At 37.9% G+C, this 17104-nt stretch overlaps 1 protein-coding gene across 1 annotated transcript in view; it reads left to right on the top strand.

The window, feature by feature from the left end:
- LOC110450769 (ankyrin repeat domain-containing protein 33B-like) overlaps positions 1-17104 on the top strand; it is a 64637-nt gene that overhangs the window by 34860 nt on the left and 12673 nt on the right. The window contains exon 3 of the mRNA XM_021498474.1: positions 10230-10359. Within this exon, the coding sequence (XP_021354149.1) occupies positions 10230-10359 (130 nt within the window). The remainder of the gene's footprint in view (positions 1-10229; positions 10360-17104) is intronic.

A 17104-nucleotide genomic window follows, 5' to 3' on the forward strand; every position in this document is an offset into this window, starting at 1 on the left:
GTCATTTATCGTAATTGCTGAAGAAATTAATCCAATTTCAAAATCGATACAAACAGTAAAAGAAACTAAGAAGACACCCAATTAAATGTAGAGAATAATTATTCACAAGCAGTCATATGTGGAAGTAGGTGTTCCGAAAGGGAACGTGTTTGCTGCACCGCATATGACATTTTTTTTAAACTCCAAGGGGACTATGAAGGGCGCCGGCAATCTAAGACACAGGTATCATAGACATACAAATCTCACACTTATATACGTCGATTGCTGATAACTGACAACATAGGATTATCGGAGAACAAGGTGGACGAAGAATGATCGAAAGACAAACACAACTAAAGTGAAGTTAAATGGTCTCGATGATGAAGTAATTGAGAAATATGATAATTCTGCGTGTGGTATGAAGGTCGAGGTTTCTTATAAGGCTGTGTTGTTGTTTCTTTATCACTACCATTGTTCTTGGTTTGAGGATGCACAGGGTGTAACATTACTGGTATGTGACCTAGATTTACCACTTGACCTAGATTTTACGACTTGACCTAGATTTACGACTTCACCTTGATTTTACGGATTCACCTAGATTTACATGACAGGTGTTATGGATGAAGCAGAGTCGTCTACACTCCCTGAACACCTGCTCTGATATTCCTCGTACTTTCCTTTCTTCATATTTTACCCCAGTTTGATTGATTGTGTGTTATACAATTGGTGACCTTTACGTACTCTCTCTCTCTTATTGTATTTTTTAAATTAGGTCATCGTGTCTATTTGAAGCAAAGACAATTGTGTTACAACGCATACAGGAACATCTTCATATAGTGAAAACAATCTTCATGTTTTATTACTTGTTTATTTAGATAAAAACTAATATACACTCTGAGTGAAAAAAAAGTCTACACATAAAAGATATTAACAGGCACGTAACTTCGTTTATAGATTATCATACTAAGAGGTCACAAGCACGTCACAACCCATCGGCTTTCATTAGTTATTCCCGGAAGGATGAAAAATAACCGAGAAATCCTGGAACTGATGTTCGTTGCAATTATCTCTTTGTCGGTGCTTCAAGACTTTTCTATTTCAGTTTTTGCCACATGCACAAAAAGTAAAAATACGGTTATTTTCTGAAGATCCTTTTTTGTTATCAACCCGGTTCTGTTAATATTATTACTGGGAGATATCTTCAAAAAGAGCCGGCATTAAACCAATAGGTCAACGTGTACATTTATTTTTCATCATCTTAAATTTCATCAGCTTTTGATTTCCGTTTGTTGAGAATATGAACGTAATGATAATCATTTTTGAAAGTCTGTCATTGTACGCATGGATACTCAGAGAAAGTGTTGTTCTCCTTTGACAACACAACTCCAACAACCCAGGTGGGGAAAACATTGGTCTGGGGTGGATGTTGCGGTATCTGTACTGTAGTATTTAAGTGAGGTGACACTATAAATGATGCCGATGGAAGCACGGTCTCACTACAAAAAAGAACACAATACAAATCCAGCACACACGCAGGCATACACTCATAGGAAGATATTAGCCAGGTGGCATATTACTAGTAATTAGCACCTGGTTGGGCAACTCCTGATAGTTCCTCAAAATTGTATTGATTCATGTATATATGTACTGCAAAGCGCTTTAGAGTAACGTATGATAGCTAGATATGGCGCTATATCAAATGTTGTATATACTTCTGATTGAACAAATACACTGTGATATTTGTGTATGTGTGTCAATGTGTGAAAGATATAAGTTACATCAAGTTCACAGAATCCAATATTTCTAGCAAAACGCGTAATGAATATACTTGAACATATTTAAACAAGTCTTCCATATAAATTGCACGCTATTCATAATCCAATACCAATAACCAATAATGATGTTCAGTTCTTCGAAGTAATAAAACTGTATCAATTGAAAGGCAAATTACTTAAAGCAATTGAACTAGACATACAGTAACCTTAAATTCTGAATATAGTTGTCAACATTATTTTTCATTGTAGATATCAAGAGCAGGCGTTGTTCGTAGTATGTGTTATATTTAATTCTCGTTTCCGGTAGAGAAACTTCTTTTTAAATATCCTTTTATAGTTGTCGACTCTTGGTATTGAAATACCGTATATCAAATAAACATAACGGTATTTTGGAGAAAATTTCAGTTTTAAAATTGGACCATACAATTTAAAAAAACCGAACAATTGTATTTAAAGTCTGAAATTCAAAACTATCAAATTCATTACAAGGGTAATTCTAAAAGGGCTTGGTAATTTAATTTATATATTTTTTTTTTATGTTTACACATTTTACATGGTATACATATTGATCGACCTATATCGAATCCTAATACTGGAAAAGTGGTCCGTTTCGCGGTGTGTTGAAATGTTTCCGTTTTTCCGAGTTGAGTAAATAACCGCGAAACCTTCCACAATACTATACAGATACAGTAACAGAGGAATAGAATATTTAGATTTATTTCCAACGTAAACAAAATCAACACTACGATCAGTTTAAAGGGTAACAACCCGAACTTCCAGCTTTTCTAGTGTTAAGAATTATGTGGTAAATAATTCAATTTTCATATTTTCTCCGGTAGTTCAATATCGTACTAGTCATCGAAACATCAAATGGAAAATTGAACTTGTTATGTAAAAAGAACTTCTCATAATCCATACTTACCAACCTGACGAAAATGCTTAGAAATATCCGAACAAAGTACGGACAAGATATTGTCAAAGATGTGTAGAAATTAGAGGGCATAGAAAAGAAATAAGCGAGACATAGATATCACCTCGTGTTTACGCTGAGATGTAGAGACTTGCATATAACACCTTCAAGTCTGAACCTTAGGTGCCCAGTTAACACAATAAATTCTAGCAATATAACCATGAAAGCACAGAAATATCTATTGAAAGAGATAATACGGGTTGTAAACAACAAAATAGATTCGTACAAACATTACAAAACAACGCCACTTGACTAAATTAAACCGTTTTGTAGAAAAATCAACACAACACAACACCAACACAGATGCAGCTCTGATTGATTATATGCTAAAAAAAATGGGCAGTCAACATCTCTAATAAGGAGCTCACCAGTAGCGAGAAAACGTTACTCGCTAAGGGTACGAACGATGCCATCGTTCCAGATACAATTCTAGTTGATGATTTTGTTATAACCACAGAACAGGCATGTACGAATCTAAGCTGTTTTGATGCTGGCCAACTGTGATCCCAGGTGACGGGGGTTTTGTAATCCACACAATTACCAACATGACGAAAATAGAACGGTTGCACTCCATCAATTAGGCAGAGACAAATCCATAACCATACTACCAGGTGACAAGGGGAAGGCAACAGTTGTCATGGACACCGAAGATTATTAGTCCAAGGTCACAACAATGCTACAGGACAACACGACAAATGAACAGCTGCAGACCAATCCAACTCAAAAGTTTAAAAGGTCCTCCTGTTAAAATTAAACAAGAGAGCAAGATTACCGAAGGTGAATACAGATATCTGCATCCCACAGCAGAGAACATTCCTATAATGTACTGTACACCCAAGATCCACAAGCAGGGAAACCCACTAAGGCATATTGTGGACTACACTGGATCCATTGGTTACAATGTTAAGCAGGCAGACATTATTGGACCGCTAGTGGGTAAATCGGTACACCATGTAAAGAGTTCGAAACATCTAGCGTAAGCTATGTCTACACTCATAATTCAGGAAGACGAATAATTCATTTCACATGTCTCTATCTTTACCAACACTACCATTTACGACGCACTTAGAATCATTCGGAAAAGCTTAGAATAAATAGATCCTGGCGCAAAAACACAAACCTCCAGATTCAGGACATCATGGGTTTGCTGGAATTTATGCTGACAACAACATATTTTAGTTTCCGAAACAACATCTATCAACAACTCTTCGGCACTACTATGGGTAGTCCAGTGTCTCTCATTATGGCCAATTTGTTCATGGAACATCTCGAGCAAGAAGCAATAGCCACTGCCCCATAGAATGCAAGCCTAGCTAATGGAAACGATATGTTGACGACATACATGAGATAATCAAGAAGGGGTCACAGAAGGATTTGACCACACATATTAACACCATAGATGCCACTAACAACATCAAATATGTACATGTGAGGGAGAAACCAACGGCACAATGCCCTTCCGAGACTCCTTACTGGTAAAGAAAAAAGCTGAAACTTCAAATCTCACCATCCTTTGCACCAGAAGTTAGGCGTCGTACGCACATTGCTCAACTGATGTGATACAATAGTCACAGGACAACAGGACAAAACACAAGAGAAGAATCATATCGCTAGGGAAATGAGAACATGTGCATATCTGGAATGGGCCCTAAAATGGGTAAAAAACCCAGTGTCAAAGTAAGGTGAAGAACAAGAACAAAACCAAAAGTAAAGTGGTCATCCCGTATATAAAGGGTATATCCGAAACCACCCAGAGGATATATCGCGGTCATGGCATAGCAACAGTCACGAAGTCCCACAAGACACTTCGCAGTATCCTAGTACACCTTCAGGATAAAACACTTACAGAAAACGTCGCAGAATGCCTATACAAAATCGGATGCAAAAACTGCGACACGTCGTATATTGGAGAGACTGGAAGGCGATTTGGAGTTCGCTTTGGTGAACACCGAAATATACAGAAACCCAAGAACGTAGGAAATTTACCAGATAAGAAAGAAAACAGTCGGAGTCCAAGATAAATAAATATGCAATCACAGACCATGCCACACAGAAATATCATGTGATTGACTTGGACAACTCCAAACTTTTGGACAGAGAGAGCAATCTATTCAAGCGGCAGATAAAGGAAGCCACCTGGATACGCCGCAGTGGGCCAGTTCTAAATCGAGACGAGGGAGCTCAAAGACTCTCGCACATCTATATCCAAGTATTAAAAAAAGCGTAGCTGATTCGAGTCATTTCGGTACATATATAACAACTATTATACATACGCTTACAGCGTAGCCGAAATCGACATCGATTTTGCGGACAACTCGTACACATTTCACACCTTTGTGTGCATTCGCTTCAATGGTCATTTGCAAACTAGTCACCGAAATGTCACATAGAAAACTGTATTGGTTGTGTAAAAAGAACCTCTCATAATAAAGAGACAATGAAGGAAACTGTGGTAGATATAGAGAGTAGAGCTAGTAAAAAAGTTCAGTTTATGAATAGTAGTGTGAGTAAATAAGTTTGAACCGCTGAAAATAAGGTCACTTTCGAAAAAAAGAAATAATTAAGGTCACTTCAGGAGCAGGCGAAATACGCGTACTACATCTTTATTTCAATCACAAGAAAGCAACATGATTAAAACTGGCATATTAGAGACGCGGGGTGATTAGCATTAAGGTAAAAAAAAACAATCCTCCGTAAGAAAGTGCATTAACGTTTTTGAAACAGGATTCTAAAACTAATGAAAGACGTGTCAGCAGTATTGATTGTCGGGTTAGCATTAAAAGCCGAAAGATGTTAATGCAGCAGTATATATAGTACAACTCCTATTACTGAAACCTCAACAAAGGCTTAGAGTGACATACAGCAGCAGTCCTAACACAGATGTAAGAGACCGTGTCTACGATGGTCAGCTCATAGCCGACCTGTTTATACCAGACCCTGATCGCAATGTTGTCTGTGCATTTGCAATGCTCATAGGAGACTATGACAATTTCAACGATGTAACGAGGTCACATGACGGTCATAGTATTTACGGTGTATTTACAACGCGGATTGGCAATCTATATGTAGCTGTTAATGTGCCAGTATATATCAAACTCCCCATTACTTATATATTATCCATATGTGACCATGTGTAAATAAGCAAAGGCTTATCGTGACACACGGCATCAGTCCCAGCCAAATGTACATGCATAAGATACCGTGTCGACGATGGTAAGCTGATAGGTGACTCGATCATACCAGACCATTACCATAAACTTTTCTGTGCATTGCTAATTTCCATAGTAGACCATGGCAACTTTAACGGTATATCAAGGTCATGACAAAGCGTAAACTACGGTCAGTGTAGTTATGGCGTGTTTACAATGCTCGTTATTGCTATTAGGAAAAGGCAAAGCCTTAAAAGAGCGTGGCTTTTGTTGATTTCTGATATTTACTGATTCAGAATACTGCTTTCAGAATGAGATGATTTAAACCTTTTTTAAAGGTCGGCTAGTCGAGGAATAACAATAAAACACAAACTCTAACGAGATTAAGACCGACATAACAATAGGAGAGTCCGGGGCAAGTTCGACCCTTTTTTGACCGTCATGATTTTCCCTCTACCCCTCAAAAGTAATTTTCTCCTGTTTAGTAATTTAACATTAGAGTTTTCCTTACCATATTTTCGTAGAATGCTTAAAGTTGTAAATATTAGCTAAAAAACAAAAATATCAGGGATGGCAAAACTTGTCCCGGTCTCCCGTATGTAGATTTTTTGTATCATTGATGATTGATAAAAATGTATTCACAATACAATATTTGCATCAAGGACGCAATTTTCTTCCAGTCAAAGCTTAAGTAGATATTTGTTCTTGTGCGTAACGTATATGATGGGTCGGATGGCGCAGTGGATAGTGCGCTCGTCCTCACCGAGATGGCCGGATTCAGTTCCGGTCACGCGGGTTTTCTCCGGATACTCCAACTTCCTCTCATATTAAGAATTAAATCCTCTGCGTGCTTCTGTCAGGGCACATACAGAATGATTGAGATTACCTGAGGAAAAACCGTTTTGCTATAGAAAAAAGTGCATGTTACATATTTGACGACTAGTCTAAGAAAATGTAAAGGGATGTAAGTTGCAAAAAGAAAAATTGAAAAAAACCCAACCCTTGTAATACTTTAATTGTCGTTATATCGATATGTAGTCTCAATTACTGTTCCATCCCAAAGCACCGGATTGAATTTCAAATTTTGTAACTGTCACCGAGGTTTGACAGGTAATGATGCCAAATGAAATTAAACAGTTTCTGTCTGTCACCGGTTAGATATCGGCACGCGTTGTAAAAAAAGTAATATGTTGCTGAAAAAGGGCGTTGCACTTGGGTTGGTTGCCTGCAAAATTATTGTTGATTTCGACATAAATGCATTTTCCATCGTTTCTTTTATGATGCACAAAAAATAATGTAAAGACTAAAATGACTTCTGAGATCGAAGAATGGTACCTCCTATTCACTGCTTTCAAAGCTGCAGATGTTCGGTTCGAATGTATATGGTAGAATATAAGTGTTTGTCTTTGTACATACACGAATATATTTATATTTGCATGGCATTGTCGCTATATAGCCTCCTTGAAAGCTGTGTCATTGATGGGACTTTAATTACCATGCATCACGAGACACAATTCTTAGCGTATTAATACAACACTGACCGAAACTACAATATCCAATCTAAATAAACATGACGGCTGCTAAAATATCGCTAGGCATTGTGAGATTTGACAATGTCATTGTAAATTTATGTGCAAAATAAAAAAATAAATAAAAAGCAATTTTATTACAACGAAAACAAGACCAAAGTCTGCAATATCGTACAAAATGCACATCGGTTGAAATCACCAATGCCGGCAATGGAAACAATTTTAACGCTCATGCAATTTATCAGAAATATCGTATGTTACAATGCACTGATCAACAGGGGCTCGTTACAAATGTCTGAAATACACATATTATATAGACCTACTGACACATATGTTACAGACCTACTGATATGAGTTACAGCACACGAACATGTGCTCCGTCGCAAGATCTTTCACTTCAAACGCTTCAGTTTCACGCGTCTTGTATCCACGGTTCTGCAGTTTCTGACGACATGTCAAATAACGAGCTGTTATAGAATCTACCGACTGTTGTCAGGTTCCCATACAATCAACAAATACATTCACGCCTGGATTCTTCACAAAATGAGCAAAGAGAAAAGTTCGAATTAACTTCCATAATTAACTCCCTCGTGGAGGGCAAGGTCGGATTTACGGTGTTCACTGTATTTGTCCATGCGCGATTTTTTTCCGGGAAAATATCGAAACAATTGCAAATCTGACTTTTAGCTCAGAGTTCTATTGATAAACTTAAATCACCCTATAGACATATCATATGTAATTGTACTGATACTGAATTGTGGAATAAAATTGAAGTGTTTGTTAAAATTTCAAAGTACTGCTTTGTTTGCCAATCAGCACGCGACAATACGCTGTTCAAGCTATTGAACGAAATATTGTGTGGACTGTCGATAAGGCGGGCATTTTTATTTTTAAATATAAATTATAAGTTAAAAAAGAACATAAGAGGCGGAGAAAACGTAAATATAAGTATTGAACTGTTTTTGTATGGTATTTATGATCTATTTGAATGAAACATAGCGCGCATTATGTTGTTTGCTTGCAAAGCTGTGTCATTCAAATAGATCATAAATACACAATTGATAACAAGTCTGTTAGCAAATGCTAGAAAATAGTAAATGAAAATGACAAAATGACTTCGAGCATCGTATTCAAACTAGCGCGTTGCCTTGCCATTAAGCGTGACGCAAGTGGAGTGTAGCGCCAAAGATGACACTATTAATTCCCAATTGTATTTTCTTGCAGAATTATGGCGCGTTGCTTGTACTTTAATAAAAGGTATTTGTAATTAGCAGATATCAATTTAATATTAATTTTCCTTTTTTCCCCGTTAAATACCAAAACATTTTACTCGTATGGCAAAATATACTGATATGTTTTTACTTTTGCTTTGCTCTTGTGTAAAATATCGATATTCTGATACACTCGTGCGATAGCTTTGATATTTAATGGGGAACCATTAAATACTCTCTAAATACTTAACATTGCAGTACCAGCGGAGTTATATAAATGATGATGTAAGAGCACGACCTTTGGATGCAAGATACGTAATATATTACCACTAGTCATAGATACGGTTTACAGGTTTAGGGTCGTACGAAAATGCAATTAACCAGATAATACTGCAGTGTAAGTTTCAGATAAGACTAATGCAGGTTCCCGATGGAATCGTAATTCGTCTGTACTCTCTGTTAAGAAATATTGACGGGACATGTATATTCATCTTCTTCCCCAATTGCACCATTTGTGGTACTTATCCTTTTCCTTCATGTACAGAGATTTTCTACTCTTGTTTTATTGGAGACACACCACCAAAATCCATAAAAAATGTAGTTGTGCCCTCTACTTGGGAACATACAGGCGACTAAAATAAGTCTGCGTGCAATCACAATAGTTGGGATCTACATATTTCTCTCCTCTTCCAACTACCCTTTATTTCCTAGCGCCTTGCGTTGCAAGACCTGCCGTTTGAACGTTCGCCCATTGCGGAAGGCAATCGGTTATGTTCCCCGGTCGGGACAAACCAAAGGCCTTAAAATGGTAGTTGTAACTCCCTGCTCAACGTTCAGCATTTAGGGGAATGGCGACAACTAGTTCACCCATTGTCAGGATAATGGGACAAGACAGACTGCTGTGCTGAGTGCCTTAGCCATGGTTTTTCAAAGAGGTAGCACCATTATGTCGGCATCAGATCCGCGCTATCACAAGGAAACAAATAAAGCAACATTCTGTCTCCAGCAAATATGCACACGTACACTACACACGTGGAGGCCTGTCCTTAAATGAACTCAGTTATTGATAGGACGTTAAACCACTGTTTACGTTATGCTTCCGTTTGGCTTGGACTGAATGATTGGGTTGTTGAACCGTTAAGTATATATACCACAGTTGATTGAGTACAGTTTATCTATACAACATATCGAACATTTACACTACAGAATACATATTACTTGTTATCGTTTGTCTGTCTATATAACAACAAGTAACATACATATTCTAATTTTATTATAACTAGAAATGAAATACCAGAAGAACTCATGCTCGGAGATTCAGACATGCGAGTTATCTTTGGTATTGTGAATTATGTAAATATAACATATTATTTAGAAATGTTCAACAGCCAATCTGTTCTTTTGTCATCACTTACATGAATGATATCGATGTGGTAAGCAGGGAGTGGTCGCTGCCTAGAGTATGTTCAGTTTCCTGACCGATACGGCTATCATTTACGAAATCTGCTTTTTTTCTGTGAATATGATGCGTCATACCTAGCGTAGAAAGGAAACGTTATGGTTTACAATCAATAAGTAATTATGCATTCATACCTTATTTATTTGTCACGTTTTAGACTGCCCTTAGTCACGCATGCGTATTAGGACTGACCCCGGTTGTGGAGCTGTTATCGGAGACCCCCGGTGTGGATTCCAACCTTGCAGACAAAGACGGAACAACGCCCCTCATATTTGCTGCTCAAGCAGGTAAGTACATCCTTATAAAAAACAAACATTGCATGATTTACGGTTTCTTTGTGTTTTACGTCCTATTAACAGCTATAGTCATTTAAAGGACGTGTCAGATTTTGGTGGTGGAAGATAGCCGAAGTTCAAGGAGAAAAACCACCGACCTACGGTCAGTACCTGATGACTGCCCAGCGTAGGCCGCGACCCAGTGGTGGAGGGCTAGTGGAAGCAGGATGTCAGCCGCCTTAACCACTTGCCACCGCGGCCCCTAAACATCGAATGATATGTTACACAATAGGATATAAAAAAAAATAATGTAAAGATTTTATTTTCGTTCAAAGGTTAATTTACATTTCATCATCAGAATTAACCGTTACATTTACATATATAGTAACCAGAAATTTCACAGCATACTAACAACACTATAATTGGGTAATGCCTCAATAACGTACAGTATCGACGCATATCATAGTATTAAATAAACTTTTCCAAAGAGCTTTAATTTTAGTATGATCAAATTTAATTCCATTGTTTTGATTTATTGTTTTGCAATTTTTGTACCGCTCTCTTCGCTATCGACGTATCTAAACATACTTTCCTCCTTCTTCTTTACCTGAATGTTATAAAAAAAAACCTAGCAAGGGGACTAGGGAAATGGGTTACAAACGCTTAGGTGGAAAAACGTATCTCTCTTTTTAATTTATCTTTGCATTCCAATTTGATGTTTTCTGTGACATCAATATTCTGGTCTGTTAAAAAAAAAAAGTTTATTGTTTAGACAGTCTTCTTAGTCACCGGTGTCTGCCGTAACCTGAAGGCCATAGCTATCTCATTGAAGCACGGTTCTTAATACAAACACTTAACTCGCTCACTACTATTAAATTTGAAATTTACCAGCCCTCTTGTTTTTGAAATACATATAATTAAGGGGTGTTATACACCTCCCCATCAATTTGGTTTTTAAACTGTCCGGCTTCTAGCATCACCAATGAGTCATTGACAGAACAGCTGTATGGTACAGTGCTTTTAATTTTTTTGGCAATCTGTATCTACCACCGAAAGGTAAAGGTTCAGTCCAAACACACATAACAAACACAACAAATCAAATAACTCATCTCAGAGCGCGTTCGATTACGTCACATAAACATAGTCGAATTAACAATTTGATATTCTATCAAGCCTATCGCTTTAAGTGCTGTGACACAGTGCATTAACATACAACAGAAAATAAACTATAGCGTCAACACCCGGAGAACAAAACTGAAAAACAAAAGTGATAGGAAATATCAACAGCAGGAGCGGATGAATCACTATATCAAATAGAAAGACAGAATTATGTGGATTGAGATTTAGAATTAGAAGCGGTGGAAAACGGATTTTACCATTTAAACTAGGGGCTCATTAAGTTGACTAAGCTTTCGATGAAATGGACAAGCCATCATTTGTGTTCCCGTGTTACCTGGTCTGGCTCCCTGTTACGTTTTAATTGAATTAGGTTGATTACTGCTAATTTCCAACAACGCTAATTACTGTCCTAACACAATTGCACTCGTGCAATACGCAGGTGTCGCGCATGACATGTAATCTAAGGTAAAGGAAGAATAATCCAAGTTTTGAAGAGTTAGAATGTCCGGGTGGTGCACGTGACACATAATCTAAGGTCAACGGCGAATATGCAATGTTGTTTAAGCAGTTATATTAGAGCAAGAGAAATTCAGGGTACCAGTTAATGCGACAGTCAATATTCGAAGATTATTGGCTCTGTAAATGTTATTGTACAAATTTACAGCTTGTTGGCATGACCCTCGCCTGTTCTGGTGTCCCTGTACGCGTCACATCATTGCTGCATTGCATCATATATTGCCAATTAACTACAAATTCACGTTGGAGCATTGTACATAGGGACTGAAATTAATGGAAAATATATTGCAAGCGCATCAAATCGGTGGGTGACAATTACCGTATCATTGATGTCATTGTTTGTTATGAGATTTAACTTTATCGTAAAAATACAACTACAATGGTATCACGTCAACAGCACGCAATAAATCATATACCAGTGTCAACATTCAACGGCAAACTCTACCTTGTGTTTTCTTGCTGTGTTATGTTACTAAGTGCCAGTTCCCTTATCATGAATGTCAGTATTTGTTTTGAGTTAAAAGGTTCGTACGACAAACCTACAATGGTGTCATGTCAACAGCAATCAAAATATGTTGTAGGGTGAACATTCAAGGGCAAACTTGACCTTGTGTTTTCTTGCTGTGTTTAGTTAGTAGGTTTCAATTCCCTTATCATTAATGCCATTATTTGTTTTGAGTTTAAACTTTTGTGTTTTCTTGCTGTGGTGGGTTGGTAGGTGGAAACCATTGGTGCCATCACTGTAAGCGTACGTATTTCAGATGTATTATAATTTCGTTTCACTATAAATTCGATTACGATAAAATAGGTACGCTAACAGCATTTTACTTTGAGCTTAACATTGTCGTAAACAATACAACTACAAGTGGACCATGTCAGTAGTAGGCAAACAATGCTTCACTGGGTCAGCATTCAAGGCCAAGGTCATCCTTGTAACACTCGCTAGTGTGCAGTTATATTGTATGCTGTTGCCCACAGGATATGTTTGAGATGGCATCTGTGTTATCGTTGTTTGCCTAGAACGGCATTTCATCACTGGTAATCATGTATTTGATTACTGCTTTATATAGTGGTTAGCTGCATGCAATGTTTACCGTGTAACTGGCAGCACCAAGAAACGCACATTCTAATGCTATAACTCCAGAGAGCAATACATTATTGATTTCATCTACGATTCTGACATCTGAATTGGAATTAAACACATTAACGGGGAACTAAATTGTATACCGAATTCGGAATCGTCTGGCAACGTCAGAACATAAAATAACGGTAAACAATATTTGCGTTCTTGTCTTGACATTAAGGAGACTTGTTTGATTTAATGAGAAAATGAAGTTCAAGAAACTGTCAACAGTCTGTATGACGATCAGAACATACTGATATCGTTAATGTACGGAGTATATACATGCGGCTCTTATCCTGGTCTGGCAACGTAGATAGATCAGGGCCAGGGAATACAGCGTTAGGACACAAGCAGGTCACGGTGTAGTTGTACAAATTCAACATAGTGCGCATGCGTATGATCGCTTTTGATCATCAAGATAAAAACGCGATATGTATCAACAAACACTGATTTTACTTAAAAAACGATGAAAGAGGGACAGAATATATGCAAAGAATATATTTTCACGGAGACTTTTGAAAAGGTTCAAGAAGAAGAATACATGTGAGAAAGAACTCAAGAAAGGGTAAATATCTTGTGCTTCATCGACTGCTCCTGCCAAGAACGTCTAGGTGAAACCCGGGAAATGTCACGTACTTTTAATACTCAGATTGAAAACCGTATAGTGACAAGCAAACAACAACAACAAGTAATGAGCGTAATATAGAAAGTCGACACTCCTATAGAGCGAGGAAACCAAATATAATAACCATAAGAGGTTACGATGGTGACCATAAAACATACATAGTCCTTATCAGCCCCTCGAATATTTGTCAGTCAGCATTCTACATCTATCACGGAAACCGTGGTATTTGGACCAAACCCGTTAATATCGAATCGACTGGGACATGTTAACACCCTAGAAAGGACACAGAATCGTCACGCTTAGCATACATCTAAGTGAAAATCCGTTCCGGTTTGTTATGTTGTAAGCAAAGACCTGCCTTGTTTTGCAGTTGGAAGTCGTTAGATCTATCAGGTCGACAGTTCCCTTCCCGCTTAGTACCACCATTCCCATTCTTTTGGAGAACGAGAGCTGAATAGTTTACCTACTAAACTGAGACACGAATGTAGTTCCCTTAAAAATGACCACTATAAATTAAATTTTGTCAAATGTCAAGTTTGCAGTTATGGACATTTGTGTAGAAGTGCCTTTCACATCATATTTGGGTTTCAATATTTTACCAATGAAAGCCACCCCCCCCCCTCCCCCATATTACTTACGGCAAGTATAAGTACTGTTAGACATAAGGTTAGACTCAAATAACGGTATTGTTTTTATCACAGATACCTCAAAAGGCAAAAATAAATACCAAAATATCAGCTATATCGGGGTTACAAATTGGCACCTTCTGTTTCAATATTAGTTTAGACGATTTGGAGTTCCAGCGTTGAGGTCCCTATCATCACGAACGGGTCCTAGAAAAACGAAACAGCTGTATGACGCAGTGTAGCTCATGTTTGGCTTACTGTATCTATAACCAAATCTCTTGCCCGTTCCGAATCAGTTATATCAGGGATAACATTAAAGAGTTGTCACTTTATGTACGGAAAACTACAGCAGAATTTTAAAATAATTACATTAAGTGTTTCAGGCCTCTTTAGGTGGTCAAATTGGCAGTATTCGCAGTTAAGTTACTGCATTTCTGAAGTTAAGAACCGTTTATGAAACTGGTGCCTGAACGAATAAAAGGACGTTAAGAAATGTCATTTCAACCACAGAACAAGAAAACTCATTTTGTATTAGTGTATTCTAAATTAGTTTGTCGATTGCGAAGACAACGCCAAACTTCAAAACACTGAGGAAGACAGAAACACTGAGGAAGACAAACGTGTAACAGACACACACACTACAAAACTCTCAGCTAGACACATTTAAGTTCAGCACACAAACTACAAAAACCTGTCTGTGTACATTTTAAACATGTTTAGGCTATAAACATCTCAGAAAGGAATATAAACGGACGCAGCAAATGCTAGAATCATTAAACAAACACAGTTTCCAAGCAGAACTGGCTGAAATATGAAACCGGTTAATCACTTTGACGTTTGAATGCTTACGCGTAAGCAAAGTAGTCCGTTCTGTTAAAGAAGAAAACGAATTTCACTGTGTATATTATATTTGATCTACAACATCATAAATATGACAACATTAAAACGATACATATTATTTGCGTTAGTTGCGCAGAAATACGTCCCTGTCTCTGATGCGAGATTTCGCCCTGTTTTCCTGTTGATGTCCGTATGTGATACGTACTCCACACACAAAGATGTATCATGTATACGCGCAAGCAATAAAAAGGGTACCAAAATTCCAATGAAATAAATCCGCCGAATCACATAAAAAATGATCAATTTAGATTTTGAATCTGATCATCAAACACTGTAGAACACTAGTCATGTCGTGAGAAAGCTGCTGATGTCAGACAAAGGCAATGTTGATAGAAAGCTGAAAATGTGTGATGATGGCGACGATGTCAGATAGATTATGTTGTCAGATGAGGGCGACGATGTCAGATAGCGTATTTTGTCAGATGAGGGCAGTGATGACAGGTTGCTGATGATGTCAGATGAGGTCGACGATGTCGGATAGCTTATGTTTTCAGATGAGGGCAGTGATGACAGGTTGCTGATGATGTCAGATGAGGTCGACGATGTCAGATAGCTTATGTTTTCAGATGAGAGCGATGATGTCAGATAGCTTATGTTGTCAGATGAGGGCGATGATGTCAGATAGCGTATTTTGTCAGATAAGGGAATTGATTTCAGGTTGCGGATGTGTCAGATTAGAACAATAATGCCAGGTAGCTGATGATGTCAGATGAAGGCAATGATGTCAGGTAGCTGATGATGTCAGATGAGGGCGATGACGACAGGTGGCTGATGATGTCAGACAAACGCAATGTTTATAATAAGCTGATGTATGATGATGACTGCAATTTCAGATAGCTTAAGTTGTCAGATGAGAGCTAATATGTCAGATACATTTTATTGTAGCTTATGTTGTCAGTTGATGGTAGTGGTGTCAGTTAGCTGATGATGTCAGATGAGGGGCTTATTTTGTCAGAAAAGGGAAGTGATGTCAGGTTGCGGATGTGTCAGATGAGAACAATAATGCCAGGTAACTGATGATGTCAGATGAGGGCGATGATGTCAGTTAGCTGATGATGCAAGATGAGGGCAATGTTGATAGAAAGCTGATGTGTGATGATGGCGACAATGTCAGATAGCTTATGTTGTCAGTTGAGGGTAGTGGTGTCAGGTAGCTGATGATGTTAGATGAGGACAATAATGTCATGTGGCTTATGATGTCAGATGAGAGCAATGATGTCAGTTGGCTTATTTTGTCAGATAAGGGAAGTGATGTCAGGTTGCTGATGGTGTTATATGAGGGCAATGATGTCAGGTAGCTGATGATTTCATATGAGGGCAATGTTGATAGAAAGCTGATGTGTGATGGTGGTGACAATGTCAGATAGCTGATGATGTCAGATGAAGGCAATTGTTGATAGAAAGCTGATGATGTCAGACAAAGGCACTGTAAATAGAAAGCTGATGATGTCAGACAAAGGCAATGTTGATAGAAAGCTGATGATGTCAGACAAAGGCAATGCTGATAGAAAGCTGATGATGTGTGATGAGGGCAATGATGTCAGTTGGCTTATTTTGTCAGATGAGGGCGATTACGTCAGTTGGCTTATTTTGTCTGATGAGGGAAGTGATGTCAGGTCGCTGATGGTGTCAGATGAGAACAATAATGCCAGGTAGCTAATGATGTCAGATGAGGGCAGTGATGTCAGGTAGTTGATGATGTCAGATGGTGTCTTATGTTATAAGACAAAGGCTGATGTTGTAGGACGAGACGGATGTTATAAGACGAGGGTGATGTTATAAGACGAGGGTGATGTTATAAGACGACAGATATGTTATAAGACAAATGCTGATGTTGTAAGACGAGAC

The sequence above is a fragment of the Mizuhopecten yessoensis genome, unplaced genomic scaffold (genome assembly GCF_002113885.1).
Source record: "Mizuhopecten yessoensis strain PY_sf001 unplaced genomic scaffold, ASM211388v2 scaffold5503, whole genome shotgun sequence".
Taxonomy (NCBI): Eukaryota; Metazoa; Mollusca; class Bivalvia; order Pectinida; family Pectinidae; genus Mizuhopecten; species Mizuhopecten yessoensis.